At 42.8% G+C, this 22,075-nt stretch overlaps 1 protein-coding gene across 2 annotated transcripts in view; it reads right to left on the bottom strand.

Moving 5' to 3' along the window:
* Positions 1-1,563: 1,563 nt before the first annotated feature.
* FAM3D (FAM3 metabolism regulating signaling molecule D) overlaps positions 1,564-22,075 on the bottom strand; it is a 48,635-nt gene continuing 28,123 nt past the window's right edge. For both annotated transcript variants that reach the window (XM_012543541.2, XM_023498083.2), the window contains exons 5-10: positions 19,925-20,042; positions 18,378-18,436; positions 11,680-11,730; positions 6,187-6,271; positions 5,370-5,496; positions 1,564-2,036 (exon numbers count right to left, since the gene is read on the bottom strand). In XM_012543541.2, coding sequence (XP_012398995.1) covers positions 1,947-2,036; positions 5,370-5,496; positions 6,187-6,271; positions 11,680-11,730; positions 18,378-18,436; positions 19,925-20,042 — 530 coding nt within the window. In that variant the 3' untranslated portion in view covers positions 1,564-1,946. The remainder of the gene's footprint in view (positions 2,037-5,369; positions 5,497-6,186; positions 6,272-11,679; positions 11,731-18,377; positions 18,437-19,924; positions 20,043-22,075) is intronic.

A 22,075-nucleotide genomic window follows, 5' to 3' on the forward strand; every position in this document is an offset into this window, starting at 1 on the left:
CATGTATATAAGCACATATATCCTGGTTTATCGTATCCATTCCATAATTGGGAAGATGAAAGAAAGAAAACTGTTTTTATCAGAACATAATCTCCTGCTCCCAGGTAGAGTTCTTAAAAATACACATTTCTCTTTCACATTTGGGAAATAAAAAGCAGAGGCTGTAAATCCATCTCTCTTTTCATGATTCTCTCGCCATCAAACCAGGTAATAGAGCCCTCCCTAAGAGCATCCTCTTGGACTCATTACTGAGAGAGAATTCAAAGATTTGAATCTCAAACATGCACGTCCCCTCCCCCTATAAACACATACAAAGATTCAAACAAAGGAATCCACAACCAAAGAGGAAATGGAGTCACTGAACCCTTTTGTTCTATCTGAGTTTAGTGGGAAATGCATGGCCCTACTGTTGATCCTTTTCATCCCTTTGTCCTTTTCCTGGTGTAGGATAGTCTGACCTGCATCCATTGGACTGCCATATTGGGCTATGTTGTCTTTTTTATCTGACTCCATTATTTGTCTGCTGTTTGCTGCAATGTTTGCAATGTGGGATTTCAGCTCTGATGGGGCGCCCCTGTGGATGGGGCTGAGGACTTTTGTCCCAGTGATTTCCCTAAGGGTGTGTGCATATTTAGTTTTGGATGTGCTTACAAAAGAGGCAGGCTACTGAGTATGGTAGATTACTTGGTCAATCTTGGTCCCTGAATCCTTGCAATGATCTTTCCCACAACCCCAAACTGGCACAATCAACAACCTAGAAAATGCTCAAGGGACGTCAGGGATCCATGGCGATGAGATAAGAGAGATGACCACAGCCTGGGTGCTATTAGTGCCCGAGACCAACCAAACCAAGAACTGCATGGACTCCAGACCCTTCAGCATTTCACTCCCTTTACTTTTTCAGTGTGCCCATCCTTCTGAACACAGAACATTAGAAGGGGTATTTCCCCCCATTAGAATGGAAACTCCTTGAGGATAGGGGCAGCACCCACTCTTGTGCAAATATAGATTTGATTTTCCTGAAGGGTGGATTCATTAGTGACTTTCATTCTGAAAGGATAAATCTATGCTCTGTTCAGCTGAAATTGTGTCCTTTCCATGGGAAGTATCCATGGAAATAGGAGTTGGGGACTGGACCTATGATTTCAGTGATGTAGGGAACTACCAGGTAAGAAAAACAGTGAACTTGGGCAGGTTAAGGTTCTGACATCTTCATCAGTCATGGGACTGGTCACTGCTGAGTAGTCACTGCTCTTCCAAATGGGCAAGATGGAGATACCCAGGTGCAAACAAACAAAAAGCAAAAAACAAATAAAAAGCAAAACAAAACAAAACAAAAAAAACATAAAATAAAACAGAAGGAACAACTAGACTTTGCTTCCTTTTTCCACCCCAAAGTGGCTTGGTGGTGAGACAGTTTGGTACAAATGAATGATTCAGCCAAGATCTCTGGGTCACTTTGAAAAGCCCCTAGTCCTAGAAAAATGAAAACCAAAGACATCTTCCCAAAAAGTTTCTCACCCTTCCCCCCAAAAGATAAGACAACCGGTAGGAAGTCACATCGATAATTAACAAAATAGAATTTAATTTTGCTTCTGTATTCACCAGTCCTCTTTGATATGGAGACGGAGAGCTTCCTGCCAATGGAAACTTCAGGAGGCAACAGAATCATGAGTAAACCTCAGCTTTAAGTTCATCTGACAGAGGGGGGCAGCTTGAAATTCTCTCTCCCCATTGGCTGGTGTCACTGAGGAAGGGGAAAAGCATCTGAGGTACTCGTGATTATCAAGTCTTTTCTAGAAGATTGCTTCTATTCCCTTCCTTGCCCTCCAGCCCTGGGGGCAGGCATCCTCCTGCTGAGCCAAGCTGGGCTGCTTCTGGGAGACAGCTCATAGCTTTTCGAAGTTGGAGGCTTTGTCTGGAGACCCCGAGCTGTCGTGGCGACCCTATACCATTTTGCGGGGGACACAGCCCTCTAGTTTCACTGCTTCCGGCCAGCCGTCATATTTGTTCTTTTCTGGCTTATTCTTTAAGAACTGTAAGAGAGGATGGAGAAATTGGTCAACTGTGAAGTGAGATTATCCAAGGGAAATAAGAAGAAGAGCTAGCTCTTCTCAGCTAGACAGCCATTCAAGACAATTCCAAAACACTTGTGATGGAAAATGCCGTCCGTATCCAGAGAGAGAACTATGGAGTCTGAATGCAGATTGGAGCATATTATTTTCACTTAAAAATTTTGTTTTGTTGTCTTTTCTTTCTTGTGGTTTTTCCCTTTTGTTCTGATTCTTTTTTCACAACATGACAAATGGGGAAATATGTTTAATATGGATGTACGTGCATAACTATGCTTTTTATCCTGGGGAAGAGGGAGAAAAGGGAGGGGGGAGAAAAATTTGGAACTCAAAATCTTACAAAAATGAATTCTGAAAACTGTCTTTATATGTAAGTGGAAAAAAGTACTATTAAGTGCAAAAAAGGAATAACAGCTAGCCTTTATATAGCACTTACTATGTGCCAAGTACTATACTAAGCATTTTACAAATATTATTTCATTCTCACAACAACCTTGATGCTGTTATTATTATTTATGTTTTATAGTTGAGGAGACTGAGGCTAAGTGACTTATCCAGGGATATCCAGCTAGCACATTTCTGAGACTGGATCTGAAGTCAGGTTTTCCTGATTCCAAATCCAGTGCTCTATCTGCTGCCCTGCTGCCCATTCTGCTCATGAAGAACTAAGTCATACTTCCCTGATTCCATGATCATAGACTGAGAGCAGGAAGATAGCTCAGAAGAAGTATAACCCTTTCATTTTATAGATAAGGAAATGAAGGCTTATCTTGTCCAAGGTCATGCAGGTAGTAAGCAATATGTGAGATAACCCTTATTTTTCTTTTTTCTTGTCCATTCTTTTTTTTTTAAATTTTTAAAAATTATAGCTTTTTATTTACAAGTTACACACGTGGGTAATTTTTCAGCATTGACAATTGCCAAACCTTTTGTTCCAATTTTTCCCCTCCTTCCCCTTCCTCCTTCCTCCAGATGGCAGGTTGACCAATACATGTTAAATATGTTAAAGTATAAGTTAAATACAATATATGTTCATATATGTATACAGTTATTTTGTTGCACAAGAAGAACCAGACTTTGAGATAATGTATACTTAACCTATGAAGAAAATAAAAAATGCAAGCAGACAAAAACAGAGGGATGGGAAATGCTATGTAGTTAACTCTTATTATTCTTGAAAGAGGCTTTACACATATTTTCTTGATAGGTATTGGAGTATAAGACCTGGAACAGGGAGATTGGTGTTCAAACCCCACTTCAGACACTCACTAGCCATATGACTCTAAACACCCCTTCATCCCTCTGTGCCTCAGTTTCCTCAGCTGAAAACAAGATAATATTATACACCTATGTTCCAGGGCTGCTATGAGGATCAAATGCGATAGTATATGGCAACACTTCGGAGCCCCTACTGTATTATATAAATTCTAGGTATTATCTTTCAGCACCTTATTCTTCTAGCCTTGAATTCCCAAGGCCCCTCCTGCTGCCTTTATTATTCTCAGGACCCTCCATTAAATTGACTCATCTTCTTATCACTCTCTTTGGGGACTTGCCAAGTGATTGTGGCTAAACCACAAACTAATTCACTTTGGTGCTAATTTCTTAGTGAGTCACTCTTCCAGATAACAGATTTCCATTTAAACAGAGATCTTCAAAGCTATCAGCCAAAGAAAGGACTAATGGGAAAATTTAATATGTTTAGGCTGGTCTAATGTGGGAAAGACTTTAGGGCCCAAAAAGGGCTCCTTCAGTACCTTATAAACTGCACCGAAGAGGCACTGTTGACCTCCAAGTAAGGTCAGCCCTAGTCAGAGGAACAATTTCATGGAAATGACTGAATTGCCCACAGCAAGATTTCTAAGGGAGGTCAGCATTTAGAGATTTGACCAGAAAGTCTCTAACATTTCACTCAGAAAAACATTTGCAACTGGCAGAAACTTAGACCCCAGAGGACAGTACAAAGTACAATCCTGTGGAGGACTAGGAAGGCCAAATGTGACAAGAAAATGAAAGAAGACATTTGTTTACTAGGCTCCTGCCTATATTCTTGCCATGAATGTGATTTTTAAAAATCTTTAATTATTTAAAAATATTTTTTATTTTCCTCCAGTTACATTTAAAACATTTTTTAAAATTTATTTTTTAAAACTTTGGGTTTTAGATTATCTCTCTTTATCTTCACTCCCAGCTCCCATTAAGAAAGCACATATAAAATTATGCAAAACATTTCTATAAAAGTCATGTTGTGAAAGAAAACATGGATCCCCTCCCTCAAAAAAAAACCCTCAAAAACAATAAAGTAAAATAAAGAGAAAGAGATAAGTATGCTTCAATCTGTATTCAGACACAATCAGTTCTTTCTCTGGGATTGGATAGGATTTTCTATCATTTTCAGAGTAATCGTGAATCATTGTATTGCTGAGAATAGCAAAGCCTGACATGAAGGTTGTTCATTTGTTTAACAGTCAATCTCGTATATCTGCAGTACCCTCAGCAATGCATTGGGTTGCCAACTGTCTAGGATTTTAGTGGTATTTCTAGGCCTGAATAACAGAACTTCATAGTTCACAGGTAGTTTGGATTCTATTTTAAAAAGAGACTTTTGTGCATTCTGATACTTAACACAAGGTCAGACACATAGTGAGCATCTCATAAATCTCATAAGGAGCATGGTGTTGGCTAAATGAGTAAAAACAGCTCTGGAGATGGGCCTCCAATGAGTTTCCCAACTGTCCCTCCTGACTCCAGGTATTAGTTAAGCATTCTTCCCTCTTCCGACTTATTCCTTATCCAAGTTTTTGAGATGAAAACTCTTGGGCAGGGGAGTCAAACTCATAGTCTTCCTGAACCAGATTAGAATGGACTTTGGGAAGCACTTAATAAAATGATAAAATATGATGCAATACAGATAATGTAAATTTGTGATTTTATCCCACCATGTGTCCTATTCTTTGAGTTTGATACAACTGCTCTTGAGAATCCAATATATAAATAAGACTCAGAAGGTCATCTACTTTGGGTTCTTTGTTATTTGGCTGTTAGGGATCGGATCACAGAACCCACAAAATGAAGCTAACAGGGACCTTGGAGATCAGCTAGTCCAGCTTCTCTATGTTATACATGAGGAAACGGATACCCAAAAGTCATTTTGACTTGCCCTATGTCACACATATTGTAAGTATCCCCTGATTCCGGAGTCCTCCCCATTGCCCCGTCCTGCTTCTCTGCTCTTGCCTCCCAGAAAGCCTCAGACTAATTGGGTTCCCATTGCAGATAAGCTATATGAGATGGTACCTCTTCAAAGGGGCTTTTCCCCTTGATGCCTTTGGCACCTAAGAAGACCCAGCTGTCCCGAAAACTGATGTTTTGTGCATGGGCACTCCCCAAGTCAGTGAGCAATTGTCGAGCTTCTGGGTTCAATCTGAAAAGTGAAAAGAGAATAATACAACAGAACTCTGTCATTACCCAGGTACGGGGGATTCTGTGTCTCCAGATAGAACACAACTGTGCTAAGGATGGCATCAAGAACTCCTCCCCACCTGGAAATCCTCCCCAAGCCCTACAATGAGTTACAACTGCCATCTGCCCTAAGGCATAAGAGAGAGGTCCTAAGGGATGTCTGAAGCTCAAGAAAGATAAAGAAGAGGGGAGGGAAGAAAAAGGGGAAGAGAGGAGAGGAAGGGATGTGGAGAAGGAATGAAGAATGGGAAGGGGAAGGGAGTAAAAAGAGGAGAAGAAAAAGAAAGGAAAGGGAGGGCAAGAGAGGAAGACAAAAAGAGAAGAAGAGAAGGGGAAAAGAAATAAAGGGAGGGAAGGGGACAGGAGAAAGAAAAGGGGATAGACAGGGAGAGGAGAGGAGGGAAGGAAGGGAAAAGGAGGAGATGAAAGGAAGCAAGAGAAAGGGAGGAGAGGAAAGAGAATGGAAGGGAAAGGAAAAGAAAAGAGAAGGGAAAGAGAGGGAGCTTCCTGATGTGGGACTCTCTGTTCAAAGGGTGAGGCAGCAAGGCAGTAGATTTTGTAGGAACAACCCCAAAAGGGGACCAAAAAGGCCCCCAAAGCTGCTTTTTTGGATTGGATAATCTGGTGGGATGCTCAGTGATTTCGTACTTACTTTGAGCCTGGATCATCAAATGAGGCTATCAGTACTAGGGTGCTCTCTGGAATTTCTTTTAGAAATGTCAAGAACGTGTCAATATCTGTTGGAGGGAAAAATAATCACAAGAAACGAAGTTAGGCACAAGTTCTATATACCCAATCATTTGCTCTTTCCCCCATCTCTGGGTCCTCTTCTCTCCATCCTTTTTTTGACAGAAAAATCTCTGACTTTCCATTCTAGGATCTCATTAAAAATACAAGTTTCCAGGAGAGGAAATCCCCACGTTTTGGGCTCCCATTCAATAACAATAGTCTTCTGGTAGGGACCTCTCAGTTTCTTCAAATGTCTCCCTAGGTTTAATAACCAAACCAAGCAAGTTGGGTATAGTGCAAAGGGGACTGAGCTCGGAAGTTCCAAGTTCAAATCCTGATGCTGTGATTTAACTTATCAGAATGATCTCAGACCTCAGTTTCTCCATTTGCAAAATGGGGATGGGTTGGGATAGATAAGTTCTAAGGCTGCTTCCCCCTTGAGATGTAATAAAACTGATGGTTCTTCTAGAGAGCCTTTCTAGAACCATCCCAGGCCTCCTAGGGAGGAGGAAGAAAATAAACGTTTCTCCATCCATTGGGGGATGTCACAACCATTCTAGTCCTTGCCCCTCCCCAGAGTCATTGTCTTGAGGGTATGTCTTAGTATTGTAGTATTATAAGATTGTGTGGAGATCCTCCACAGCATCACTGGGCTTCCCTCCAGCTTTGGGCAGAAGTGGGGCTGTGGGACCATGGACTATTAGAAATGGATGGGACCATGGAAAACTTTGGATCTCAGCCCCCTCTTTCTTCCTCCTCTGGTACTCTACTTGTCCTCAGATCAAGCAAAAGAAAATCTGAAATATTTATGGCTTCTTGGTCCCATTTTCCCCACGGAGGGAAGAATTCACAGCAACTGTAATTGTCAGAGAGCATGACTGAGGTCTCCAACCTCTTCTCCCTTTCCAAGGGAATTTGGGGGACTTTCCCATTGCTTCCCTGTCCCTATCTATGCCTCCTTTTTGACTACAGCTGTTCATTCCCTGGACTGCCCTTTCCCCACTCCATGACAGCTGCCATTTTCAAAAAAGGAAACATCCGTTGCATTTGTCTGATCCTTGGAATGAACATGTGCTCTCTTCCTGGGCATGTGCTGACCAGCTCATCTTCCTTCAGACAGCTGCTCTAGCACTTTCTCCTCCCAGGCAGCCTGCTTGAATGCCCTCTGCTCAGAAATGCCTCCATCTCCCAGGATCCTTGGAGCCCTTGGGGCCTCCCTTCACTCTAGGTCCCTTCTGCCTTCTCACACTCTCACTTCTTGAAACCCCTTTGTATTGGCAGTGATTTACTTCTATAACTGTTGTATAATCACCCCTCCTCCCAATTAAGGAGAATGTAAGTTCCTTGAGGGCAGGAACTCAAAATTAAAATTTTTTAAAATTTTGTTCAAAACCTAATGAAAAACAAAATGAAAAAAAAAAAAAAAGGATGAATTTGGGATCCATGGACATGAGTGCAAATCCTCCCTACCACTGGTCTTTGAAAAAATCTCTCACCCTATGCAATACTTGATACCTACTAGACGTTGGTGAATTAAGTTGAATTACTTGTATAGATCATTGCTTTCTCTCTCCATTAGATGTTAATCTCTATGAGGGAGGAGACTGTATTCTTTTATATTCTCTGGGTTGGAAGATAGTACTAAGTACATTTATTTTATTTTATTTGGACAAGAAGGGGTCTGAACCTGGATTTTATTGGCTACAGGACTTTCCAGTGAGGAAATGTTCTTCACTAAAGCACATTGGTACCTGACTTATAGTTTGTAGTTTATTGACTTCTTTTGGATCATATACCATTTGGCAATGCAGTATTTAACACAATGTCTGGCACGTAGTAGGTACTGATTAAATGCTATTTACCAACTGATTGGTAAAGCCTATAGATCTTTTGAGAATAATCTTTACAGATGAACTGAGGTCCAGAAACTTTAAATGATTTGCTAAATGTCATCCAGATGGTAAATGTCAAAGCTAGGATTTGAATGCTATGTACAAAGTAAAATAAATAGAATGACAAAGGAAACTCATTATATTAAGCTACAGTTATCCAAATCTTTCTTGTAAAAAGGTCAATGGACTCCAGGTTAAGGACGTCTGCCATAGTAGAGTTGGCTGGAACAATGAAAATTTTAAATGAGAGAAAAAGAGAGAGAGAGAAAGGGAGAGAGAGGAGGGGGAGGGGGAAAGAGAGGAGGGAGAAAGAGAGGGAGAGAGACAGAGACAGAGAGAGAGGGAGAGAAAGAGAGAGCAAGAGCAAGAGCGAGAGAGAGAGAGAGAGAGAGAGAGAGAGACTTTCATTCTACTCATGGGGTGGGGAGGAAGGATATATACCATTTATACAAATAAGTATTATTCTGCTCTGAAAACAATTTTCCTCTTTGTCTCTGTAGGAAGGAAATATCTTTAAAAAAATCACAATACTTTTATAGCTTTCCTATCAGGTAGTATAAGCTCAAAAGTTCATATTTTAAAACTTTCCACCCTCAACTATCTCCATGTAACTACTACCTCCTAAAGGGAGAAGAGTCAAATCTCTAATCTCTGAAAGTTTCTTTGTGGGCCATTTTGTCCAACCCTTTCATTTTACACATGAGGAAACTGAGGCTGACCCAGGTAGTAAGTGTAAGAGTTGGGATTTGAACTTAAATAGTTCATTAGGTTAGAGCCAACTATTTGGAGTAAAAGTTTTTCTTCTCTCAGAGCCCTCACTATCATAAAGGATAGCTGGGCACTTTTCTGGGTGTGGATATCTGGAGGACTTGGCCCCGTTTTAGATAAGGGGCTGAAATCCTTGAGCATAGCCATGAATTTTTATTTGTAGACAACTACCATGGGGTCTTAGGATGCTAGGTTTTGGAGTCCAACCTTCTTATTTACAGAGGAGGAAACTGAGTCCTGGAGAGGTCAGGTGATTTCCCTCAAGATCACACAAGTAGTTGTAGCAGAGCTAGGTCCTTGGACTCCAAATGAAGAACAATCTGGAGGTTTTGAATGTTTTCCAAAAAATGGTTCCTTGTTGAACATTTCTATCTTCCACTGGCCAAGTGAGGTCACATGGATACACTGCAAACTTTTAAGGAGCTGTCCACATGTTAGCTCATCATTATTTTTTATCTTAAACTTCAAACCCAGCAGATCAGAAATAGCTTCTTTATCACAATAAAAGGTTCATCTTTGTAGGTCCACAGCTCTACACAGTGATGCTTGTTTGTTCTCTCTCTCAAGGGAAACCTTTCCCTACAACTGGTCAGAAGTGGTTGGGATAGAAATGGTGAGTCCAAAGGATAAAGCAGGCCCTTCCTGGGGTGCCCAGGTCCTCCTATGGGGAGCAAAAGCAGGGCCAATTCTTGTAAGAGACGACCAAGAAAAAGAAAGCTTGGCAGGCAGAGTTGTTTTGTTCCTCTCCAGAGGGAACTGTTCCCCAGGATCAATGGACTGTATTTGTTCTGCAAAACTTGAGTGCAGTCCACGAATGGAGCCAGCTAAGGTTAATTAATGTTGCTCTTCAGCCCCTGGGAACAGCACAGTGCCCCCTCCCACCTCTTCTCTCCCACTCTCCACCAACTTGGGAATGCAAAACATGAAGGATGCCGAGTCAAAGCCACGTTCAGCGTCTCTGAGGGAAGAAAACCTTTCTGCATCCACAGAAGGAAGGCCAAGGGCTACCTGTGTGCCAAGTATTTTCTCTTGTCTGGGACATATATTCCTTAAATCTGGCAGCCCAGCTTACTGATGTCCCATATCACATTCACAGCCATCATTCCCATATGACCCCAAGCCTCAGCCCTGTGCTTCTCTCTTCACTTAAGCAATCAGTCAGAATTCGTTGAACACCTACTATGTGCCAGGCACTGTGCTAAGCATTGGGGATACAAAAAGAGGAAAAGGAGGAGAGGGACTTCCAGCTACCCAGAAAACCCATCTGCCAGGCTGAGGGGGAAGTTGGTTTGATGGCTGATGGTTTATAATACCCTTTGTCCCCAAGGCATTCTAGGGATATGGCTGATGTGTCGACTTCTATAAGAAACTATGTTGTTTTTTTTAAAATGATATCTCAATTTCTGAATATAATCGTCCCATGGGTTACTCTTTGTTTTCTAAAAAGTTGAATTTATGATTTTATTGGCATTGGGAATTATTAATAAACTTCCTCTGCCATTGAAAATTGCAGCTTATTATCAGCTTATTGTCTTAGAGAACTAGCCAGCACACTCTGAGATTAAATGTCACTAAACCTGTATGGTTCCTCCCAATTCTAAGGAGGCTCTATGACCCACACCTGCCTCTTCCTTTCTTCCTTTGTTGTCATGCTCAGTCCTTGCTTCAATTATCATGTAGACACTTTTATTTTTAATGAGTTGCTTCTCCTCCAGTAGGAAAGTAAGTTCCTTGAGGGCAGGGCTTTTTTATTTTTGTATTTGTCATCCAGTAGGTGCTTAATAAATGCTAGGTTGGATTATATCAGTTGCAAGCGGGAAGGCCAAAAAGGAGAACAGCTGCTGTTGTTATTTTTGATCTGCCAAGTGAAAGATTGAGCCAACCTTGGGATCTTTCTGAAGACCAGGAATGAGATGGGAACCCACAGATGAGCTCTTTGTCAGAGTGCAAGTGGGACCTCAGAACTCTACATTTCTCCCTTTTTGGGAGAATCATCATTAAGGAAAAGGTCTTTGGTCACAATGTGGGGGAAGGGTAAGTTTAAAATGTTATAATATGAACTTAATTTAATTTTCTGATAGAAAGAACTAAAGCTAGTACTGTCATGACAGCCTGATTCTGGTCAACAACTTCATTTCTTCTGATGAGACAGAGAAATGTCAGCTCTTACCACCCACCCTGCTGCAGCCTCCTGAGATCCTTAAGGTCTTACTGTCTAGTCTGTCTCTTTACCTTGAGGCCTCTGGAACTTTTAATCAATCAATAAACATTTATTAAATACCTACTGTGTACTAGGTCCTATCCTAGGTACTGGGGATACCAAAAGAGGGAAAAGACAGTTCCTGCTCTCATTGATCGCACAGGGAAAGGTGCTGGCATTCAAGTGGAGGGGAGTGGGAGGGAAAAGCTTCTCCTATAAATTAAAAATAATTTTTGTTCCACTAAAGTGGCAATGGAACCTAGTGGTTAGAGTGATGGATTTGGATACAGGAAGACTTGCATTCAAATCCTGCCAAATCTCGAATTTATGAGCTGAGTGATCTTGGGTTTAAGTCATTAACCCTAAAGCCTTAATTTCCTTATCTGTAAAAGGGGATAATCTCCATTTTAGTGTTAGATGGATAGAGAAATAGTCTCTACTGAAGAAGTGTTTTGCAAACTTGAAAGTGCTAAGGAAATACCAGTGATCACTGTTCTGCTCTCCCTGCCCACATCCCTGGCAACGCTAGACTTTCAATATGAAAGTGAATCCTTACCTCCTGAGAACATATCAAAGTATTGGTGCTTCTTGAGAATTCCTCTTGTTCCTAAGGGTTGGAATGAAAATATGATCATTATTACCTAGGATAACTCAGCCTTCCTCTAATTATGATATCAGTGAAAACAGCTTTTAATGTCTCAACAACCTGGCCCTCTAAAGCACCCCTCCAAAATGACCCTTCACTCTAGCAGACCTTGCAATGCTCTCTCTCTCCCATTCCCAGGCAGCTGAAGAAGAAGGAAAGTTGTGAACTCAGGGCCGCCTAGAACTGGGGCTAGAAGGGGCCCAGCTGCCTCTCCTCCCATTTTATAGACAGGGGAACTGAAGCCTAGAGAGAGAAGGCCCACTTATAGTAAGTGCAAGAGCCAGGATTCTAATCTGGAGCCTCTACTTCAAAACCAGGAGGCTGTGTCCTGGGGAGACCAGAAATAGCAGGAATGATGTTGGTTTCTTTCCCAGTTCTGGCTGTCTGTCTCCCCAGCCTTCTTCTCTCTGTCTCTCTTCCTCTACTCCCTCTCTCCCTTCCTTCCTTCCTTCCTTCCTTCCTTCCTTCCTTCCTTCCTTCCTTCCTTCCTTCCTTCCTTCCTTCCTTCCTTCCTTCCTTCCTTCTTCTCTCTCTGTTCATCTCTCAGTCTATCTCTCTCTCTCTCTGCATCTGTCTTTCTCTGTCCATCTCTGTCTCTCTTTTTCTCTTTCTGTCTGTCTGTTTGTCTCTCCCCCTTCCTCCCTCTCTCCTTCCCTCCTTCTCTCTCTTCCCCTCTGACACACTTGTCCTCCGTTTTTCTTTCTGGCTCAGCTAGACCGCCGCGAATGGTTCTTGCCTTCTTTGTTAGATTTTCAATCGGAACAGCTGCCTTTTCCCCTCTTTCTCCCTCTCTTGATACCCTCCCTTTCTCTCAAGCCAGTGACCTGGCCATATCTTAATTTGTCTTTCCCTTCTTTTTTTCGTCTTGAGTTTAAGGTTTAAGCTGATAGCCTGTTTAATCTTGTGTCAAATTAGCCCACTGGACCCTAGGAGACCCCTACCATTTATATAACCCAGCCTCGTCTTTGTGAAAATGCTTTCTTTGTGTGATTCTGTAGATTCTCAAGTTAGAGGTGCCATTTTTGATGGATTTACACGTGTCTGTTGAGATCAGAATTTCCTAGGAGTCTTTGTATTTACAAGGGCTCATTAAAATTCCCTCGGAAAGTTTCACCTGAGGGAGACATAGAACCACAGACAGCTCATAGCAATGTTCAGTCTGGCTTTTGCTCTGAGAGAGGGAAACTTGCTAACTGGGAAAGGAATTCTTTTGAGATGCAAAAGACGTAGCCCAAAATGCTACGGATTCTGTCCTCGACGAGTTTATGTTCAGATACCACACCCCCTGATTATTATTTTCTTTAATTTTTTTAAACAACTAATCAACATTTATTTTCTCTGCCTCCATCTCTCACTGGGAGAAAAAAAATTACAAACATGAAACTAATCTACATCATCAAGCAATGCAGATTCTTCCTGGAGAGAGTGCTGGCCATAGACATTTCCTCTATTAACCTGAGCAAGTCTCTCTGAGCCTCAGTTTCCTCATTTGGTAAATGGGGATAATGATTGTTGGGATGACCAAATGAGTCTTTGCAAACCTTAATGATCCATGTGAGTATCAGTTATCCTAATTATTCTTAGACAGCATTTATAATAGAATCAGAGAGTGGAGGGAAGCATCTTGTTATGTGGGAAAGAGCAGAGGGTTTAAATCTCGCCTCTGGTGCTTATTATCTGAATAAGCTTGGGTAAGGTCCTGTCCTACTCTTTATTGTTATTTCATGTTTAATGTTTAGCAGACTCTTGCTTATATGGATAAAAGGGTAAAAACCAAATCAACAAGCATTCTCATTAATCTCCCTTGGCCTCAGTTTCCTGCTCTGTAAAATGTGGTCATTTCCGATTCCAGATGGATAATTCCCAATTCTATAGCAAACCTATAGTCACCTCTGCAAGGACGAAGAAATATACTACAGATTATCTGTCTCATTTGTCCTTACCCAAGAATCTTTGGAATATAAAGACAATCAGGTGTCTAGCAGAACGGGAGCTCCTTGAGGGCAGGATTTGTTTTTTCTTTATTTGTTATTAATGGTGTTTAGTGCAGTATCTGGCACATAGTAGGGGCTTAATAGATGCTTTCTGATGAAGTGGAAAAAATATGGAAGCACTTATATTTATATTGTTTCCTTCATAAGAACGGGAGCTCCTTGAGGTTTTTCTTTATTTGGTGTCAATGGTGCTTAACACAGTGTATGGTACACAGTAGGGGCTTAATAGATGCTTCCTGATGAAGTGGGAAAAGCCTTGAGCGTGGAGCCAGAGGCGTGGTTGCTTACCACTAGTCCCTTCCTGTCTCCATTCCTGATTTTCCTCATCTATAAGGTGAGGGGAGGTTGGAATGATCCCTTCCCTCTTACGGCTCTAAATCCCCAAAGTCCTGGGAAATGCAGACTGGAATATGGGGCTAACCTGACCATCTTCCTCAATGCAGACTGTTGTTCTCCCCCGGTTCCACTAGATGGAGGTGTTGTAGAGGGGATGGGAGGGATCCCTACGCTCCTGGGAAGTTTCCAGTTTGTAGGAACTTTTAGGTGGGGGTTGGAAGCAGGGCCCAGGGAGCTCTTTGCGCCTGGTGATTGGCAGCAGAGTCCCCCATCTCCAAGCCATGGGCAGTCCCAGCCCTTGGGGTTCACAAGGGTCTCAGCAATCAGAACCCTGAAAACTCTAAGTACTCATGAACTCTCCGACCCAGGATTTCACAGTAGACATTTCCTCCCAGACACAGCCTGGGACCTGCTCCCCACCCCCCACCGCTGGCCACCCCACCCCCCCATTCGGGAGCCCTACTATGTGCTGTACGGATGCTCCTAATGGTTCTATCCCTCACTCTCCCTGAGAGTCTGAAGGAGTTCCCGTTTATCTGTGTCCTCCCGGCTCATCCCATAGGGCCAGGGCTGCCCTCCAATGCCTTCTGCTCTCCCATGTTTGATTTTTGGCATATCGGCAAATAAAATGATGAGCAAAACAAAGCATTTATTAAGTTCTTACTGTGTGCCAGGTGCTGAGGATACAAAGGGGAGGAGGAATAATGTGCCAAACATGGTTAATAACTCTTGACAAATATCTCATTTCACAATGAGCTCGGGAGACAGGTGTTCCTGTTATGCCCATTTTACCGCCAAGGAGCCTGAAGCAAACAGTTAGATGAATTGCCCAGAATCATGTCATTACTAAGTGTCTGAGGGTGGGTTTGAACTCTGGTTTTCCTGACACCATGCAGAACTCTACTACATCCATTGTATCAAGGGTTCTTGATACAAAATATAAAGACAATGAAATAATCCCTGCTTTCACAGAGTTTATTGTAGGTGACAGTGCACAGAGAGCTCAGCCTGGAATCAAAAAGATCTGAGTTGAAATCTGGCTTCAAACCCTAACTAAGTGATCCTGGGTAAGTCGCCCTCTGTTTGCCTCAGTTTCCCCATCTGTAAAGTGGGGAATAAGAAAAGCTCCTTCCCAGGCTTGTCATGAAGATTAAATGAGATAATAATTATAAAATGCTTAGCTCAGTGCCTGACACACAGGAGGTGCTATATACATGTGAACTATTATTATTCATCTAGCCTGATATTTTTGAGCTTTTCACAGGACCACGGGACCTTGTACACAGTGCAGAGTGGTTCTGTGAGAAAATGTGACTCAGCCACATTTCCCTTTAGTATCCAATGCCAGATTAGCATCTGGACTTCCTGATGCCAAGGAAGTGCTCCCTATGTAGCCTGCATTGTAAATGCTTGTTGAAGAAGAGGAGTCTCACTTCTTAAAGAACAGATTCTGTCTTGTGGCCTTGGGAAATCCAGCAAGTTTCAGAAGGCTAAGGAAGCTATCTATCCATCCATCCATCCATCCATCTACCTATCTATCTACCTATATCTAACTATTTATGCAATCTATCATCAGCCTGTTTATCATCCATTCAGCTATCCATCTACTTGTCTATTATCTCTCTCTCTATGTATGTATCTGTCTGTGTCTATCTACCTGTCTATTATCTATCAGCTTATCTATCATCTGTCAATCAATCTATATCATCTATCCATTCATTTGTTTAAATGCATCTATCATTTGCCCATCTCTCTACCATCTATCTTTCATCTATAATACACTGATCTATTTATATATTATCTATCATTTGATCTATTTATCTAAGCTATCTCCCATGTATCCACCTATTTATAATCTATCCATCATCTATCCTGTATTTGTCCATCTATCTATTATTTATCTACATCATCTGAGCATCCGTTTTTCTATCTACTCTCTATCATCTATATATTCTTCTATTTATCTAATCTATCATCTACTAATCTATCTTTTATCCATCTATCTTCTACTGTCTATCCATCCACTTGTCACCTATCCATCATCTATCTATTCTTCTGCATTAAGAATGTTGAGAGAAATTCAGTATAACCCAGTGTTCTTCCAACCTTTGGGGATTTTTTGAATTTACAAAAACACGAGGGAAGGCTGGAGCCTGGCATTAACTCACTTTAACAGAAGGAAATCATTAGGAGAATGCCAATACCTTTCTAAAAAAATGGAGTATTTGCCCAGAAAGAGACAGTATAAGAGCAGGGCTTATACCTCCAGGGTGAGCTAGAAATCTGATTTCAGGCCTAGCATCTCCAGTAACCTGCTTCCAGAAGGAGACTCAGAGAACCAGAGGGAGCCTTGGAGAAGAAAGAGGAGCAGGAAAAGGAGGAGAGCAAAAAGAAGAGGAAAGATGACAAGGGGAAAGACAAAGATAAAAGAAAAGGTGATAAAAAAGAAGAGAAAAAGGAAAAAAAATAAAACTTGGCTTGTTCTGAGACAGAAGTCTGGGATGGACAGACATTCTCCACTAGAACATCCCTCTGGGACTTGGAGGCCTGGACCTAGAGGGCAAGGTTAGGGGTTGGTGCTGATGGGCAACTTATTGGGTAAGTGGGATGAGGGAGAGTGTGGAATCCAGAATAATATCCTGAGCAGACATGGGATGTTGGGAACTGGGACAAATTTGGGGCAAGGCCTTTGGCATGTGGGACTCACTATGTCCCAGCCAAACTACAAAGTTGGGGCAGATGGCTCTTATTTTTGCATTCCCCATGAGGTAATAAGGGAAGTGGGGGGAATGAGTCTGTTGGGGTAGGGGGGAAAGCAGGTGTTTCCCAAGTGTCCTAGTGTGGTGGTAGCTGTGGGTTATATATGGCAGTGAGGTCATAATTTCTCTGAGGGGCAGAACTTGCTTAGAGGGATGAAACTGGAAGGTTGCCCAACCAGAAAGAGAGAGAGAGAGAGTGGTAGAATACCACCATTAGTAGTATTATTACTTATTATTAGCATTATTATAATTAGTATTATTATAGTATTATAATAGTACATTGGGACAAATGTATTGAGATTCTCCCCTTGGTTTGTGGAGAGATTGAGACATAATCCATTTTCCCACCCTCTGGCTGACATCACCCACTCCCGGGGATCCAGTCGACCCACACTTTGGAGACCACTCTCTAAGGCGATAGTATTACTTATTTTATTTTTTAATTTTCAGGTGTGTGAGGTAGTTAGGATTAAATGGGGGGTCTTATTTTTCTCTCTCTCCTTCCTCCCCTTCCCAATCTCCACTGAACAACAACAACAAAAAGAAATAAGCCAATATTTATTAAACATCTATGCATCAGGCACTGTGTGTGTAAAGTGCTTTACAAATATTATCTTCACAGCACCCCTGGATGATAAACAGGCTGATGATAGATTGCATAAATAGCTAGATATAAGTGGATGGACAGATAGATAGATAGAAAGATAGAGTAGGGACTGTTAATACTTTCATTTGCAGATCAGGAAACTGAGGCAGAGGAGATTCAGGACTTTCTGAGGCTCACACAATTAGCACAGAGCCTGCCAGGACCACGAGGCTCCTGTGCTCCTGGCTCCAGGCCTGGGCTCTTTCTACCAAAAAAGCTTCCTCCTGGATTCTCTCCAGCCTCCTTTCCCCCCATATCGATTCATCCTAATCCCCCTCAGAGTTAATGCATTACAAGTTCTTGAAAGTCGCTTCACTGAGTCTTTTAGAGAAATACTGGTCTTCTTTTCTCCTTCTTGTCTGTAAGATGGGGGAGTTGCATTTAATGACCATGAAGGTCCCTTTTGGCAAAGCTACAATCTTATGCTTCCCTCCTCCCCAGAGCAGTTTAAAGAGTTGGGGCATAATAATAATACAGTTCACTGAGACTCAGTATGGTAGAATAATACTGACTACCCTAGAGCAAGCCCAGCATGGTGAGGGCCTGGATGTGGAGCCATGAAGACACAGATTAAAATCCAGACACCGGCACTTAGAGCATTTGCATCTATTCAGCTGCAGAGAGTCACTTAAACTCTCTGAGCCTCAGTTCCCTCATCTGTAAAAGGGGGACAATAATGGCACCTACTCCCAGAGTTGTGAGAGGATCAAGGAGGAAGTTATTTGTAAAGCACCTGGCCAGTCTCTAAGAGTTCTCTAAATGCTAGCCTTGGGTCTACCCTTGGAGTGACCTTCCCTCCCACTCTGCCCTTGCTTCCCTCAGCCTTGAGGACACAGGAGATGCTTAATCAACACCTGCTGATCGGTCACTCACCATCCACCAGTGCAATGTTGAGTCCTCTGCCAACGTTATTTTTCACAGCACTCATGAGTCTAGAAAAAAGAAGAAAAGGTAGAGTCGGAAGCCTTAGCATAGACCTAAGGGCAGCCCTGGAAATTCCCAGGAGGGCCAGATAATAGAGAGTGAGGTGGATGGAGCTTGGCCGTGGATGGGTCATCCAAGGAGCCCCTGGAGAAGCTCTTTAAGAAGCTTCGTCACAAGTCGATCCTGCCCAATGATCTCCATGATAGAGATGATTGGCTCCCTTTCCATCTCAGGAAATGGTACATGGGACAGAGAGTTGACTTTGGAGCTAGCCAGACCTGGATTCTATTTCTGCTTCTAACGCCAGTCACCCACCCTTTCTGTGCTCCAGGCAACTCTCTAAGATTGACTGGGCTGCTGGAGGGACGCTGGTCTGTACTGGTGAAAAGGGAACACCCTCATTCTGGAATTCCCCAAACCAGAAAAACCATAGATCTAGGCCCCATCTCCCCCTCACCATTCCTGGTGAGATGGCGTTTGGGTTTTAGGTACCGTTTTCTGGGAAAAGATGAAGACTGAAAACAAGTGGGTAACCAAGTCCTCTGGGGGAATGTGTCTGCCTCCACCCCGATCTTTGCCTTCATTTATAAGGTAAAGGTCCTTCTGGTTAGGACATCATTCTCCAAAATGAATATTGTACTTCACCTTGCTCAGTTTTGAGCTGAGTTTTATTTTGTTTTTCTTTGTTTGTTTGTTTGTTTTTGCTGAGGCAGTTGGAGTTAAGTGACTTGCTAGGAAATGTTAAGTGTCTGAGAGCAGATTTGAACTCAGGTCCTCCCGAGTTCGGGGCTGGTGCCATCTAGCTGCCCCTGAGCAGGTTTTTAAATTTCAGTTCTGATAGAACGAGTGCATGCGATTTTGGGGGTGTATGTATGGGGAGGTTTTCTTTTATAGTCTCTTTTCTAGTTTTAGGCGTGTAACCCAAGGACTATTTGTTCAACTGAATCACTCTTAGATTACCAAGAGGGACAGCTTGGCATATGTGAGCAGGAAGCAGGGAGATCAGAGTTCAGATCTTCCCTCGGACCCTTGTGTGATCCTGAGTGAGTCACTGACCTCGTTATGCCTCAGTACAATGAGGGGATTGGATTTGGTGTTCTTCAAGGTCTCTTCTAGCTTTTAATCCATGATCCCATGTACTATTACCTGACTGGCCAACACCCAAGAATTAGTGCTCCCTTGTAAGGATGACAGACGCTCCTCATCCTGGTAATCTGGGACATCATTCTGGGCAACCTCCCTCCCCCCAGGTAATCTACATTGGTGGGAAAATCAAGATCACCCTATACCTCCTGCCCACCCACCCTTCCCCGCTCCCTTGCCAAAATCTTCCGGAGCTATCTGGTGACTGGAAATCTGAATTCTACAATGAGCACATTTCCACGACAATGTAGTATTCAAACGGCCCCAGGAGACTCTGATTCTAGCCACGGAGATAGAGGAGGGAGACCGGCTCTCTGGCTCCAGGGTGGGGAAGGGGCTACTCAGACACTTACATCTTGTCTTCAAAACAGATGGAGGGTCCCACGACATTGGCAGCTCCGCTCGTGATCTTGAAGGCGAAGAAATCCCGCAGACATTTCTTCCTGTTGTCACACTTATTTCTTGGATGCTCTGTGGGGAGAACAGACCCATGTCAATGACCCCTGTGGGACTGGCTGGAGTTTTCTCCACTACCAAACTGAGGCCATGTTCCACAGATATCTTTGAGTGAACAAATTGAGAAATGCAAAGTTTGGATCTAATTGTTTTTTTTAGGAAACACATTTTGATGCGGTAGATGGAAAACAGGTCTTGTGAACTGGGTAGCCCCAAATTTGTTGTTGTTGTTGTTTTTTCTTTTTTTTTAGTGACTTGCTTAAGGTCACACAGCCAAATATCTGAGGCTGGATTGGAATTCAGGTGTTCTTGATTCTTGGCTCAGCAGCATCTCAACTCAAGGAAATAGGAATGACATGATTCCTTTTCCTAAGAAGGACCATCTCAAGAGCCCTTTGGGACAAAATCCAACTGCCTTGTTGGACCACAGGAGACCTCTTGCATTGTTAATTGTTAAAATTACCCTGAAACCTCACCTCTGTAAATGTCGCTCTTTGGTGCCAGATCCGCCATCTCTCCCCCCTTCCCCCTTTAATGAGAACATATAAAGAAAAATAGCTCTTTGAACAGTTGTCCCCCAGGGCTGTTTGCATGCAGGGGATGAAACTGTGGCTTTCTGCCTGACAGGTTATAATTTATATTAATGTGTGTTTTTAACACTACCTGACAGTTCAGAAGGCACCATTAGGGAGAAGTGGATAAACGCAGAATTAGGGAATTTTTGGCTGGAGGGGAAAGGGAGCATTAAACAGTCAAAATATCTACCGGAACAGGATGAGAGTCGGTCTGGTTTTTTCTCTGCCAGAGATGGGGGAGATAATACTGCTGACCTCCGCAGGGGGAGGTTGACGATGTCCGCATGGTGCTAGGGGCACCCAAGAGGTCATCAGCACAGCCTCTGGGAAGTGCTAGAGAACTCTGTAGTCTGGACAGACCTTGGCCTGGGGAAGCAGCCCCCATGAGAGTGAATAAATATCCTTTCTCTTCCAAGATCTTGGAAAAGGAAAGGAAAGCTGGTCTCTCTGGTAGTCAAGGGAGAAGGGAAAAGAGGAGGAGGAGAAGGAGGAAGAGAAGGGAAAGGAGAAATAGGAGGATGAGGGAGGAAAAGGGGAAGAGAAAGAGGAGATAAAGGAAGAGAAGGAGAGGGAGAGAGGAGAAGGGGAAGGAGACACAAAAAGCAGAAGAGAAGGAGGAGAAGAAAAGCGGAGGAGGAGGAAGAGGAGAGGGAAGAGATAGGAAAGAAGGAGAAAGGGGAGGAGGAAGAGAGGGAAAATAATCTTACTTACTACCTAAGGAAAAGTTAATTTTGAATTGATGAAGGATATATTTATATATTGTATATGTACATGTATGAAGGGAAAGAAGAGATAGACAGAGGAAGACACAGAAAGAAGAGAGACCAGGAAGGGAGAGAGACAGAGACAGTCAGAGTGTAATTTATATAATGACATGACTTGTAAATACACCTATTTACACTTATATGTACACACACCCATGCTCATATATAAACCCATATAAAAAGGCTCATTGACTCTGAAAGACTGGGAGAAGGCACAAGCTCCCGGAATCTTGAGCCTTTCTGATGCGTTCCCATCAAGGGCTGCATGAGTCAAAGCCAGCAGGATCCCATGCTCGACACCCAACCTTGGTTGTTTAAGGTTAATTGTTAACAGAACCTGACGTTTATTGGTTCCTGGTTCCTGGTGATGTGTTTTCTTTACATGTTCAGGAGGGAAAGGGAACAGGAGCTGGGACAGTCCTTGGAAGCAGCTGCTCTAGAGCCTAAGAAATGGTGTGACAAGGACAACTCTTCCCAGACTTCCCCTGTGGAGAGATGAAAATCTCTCTATGGCAACCTCGAGGCAACCAAAAGTCCTGCCCTTGGTTCCTGGCTCCCTTGCTTCCTTGCTGCTCCAGGCTTAGCCCCTCTGCCCATTTCTTGGGTCTGCCTCCTCTTACCCACCTGGTGAGGAAAACCAGAGTCAAGGCCCTCTTAGAATAGCCCCACCTGCTGATTGTCAGAGTTACCGATGGGCTTTTCTGGATTA

Source organism: Sarcophilus harrisii, chromosome 1 (assembly GCF_902635505.1).
Source record: "Sarcophilus harrisii chromosome 1, mSarHar1.11, whole genome shotgun sequence".
NCBI lineage: Eukaryota > Metazoa > Chordata > Mammalia > Dasyuromorphia > Dasyuridae > Sarcophilus > Sarcophilus harrisii.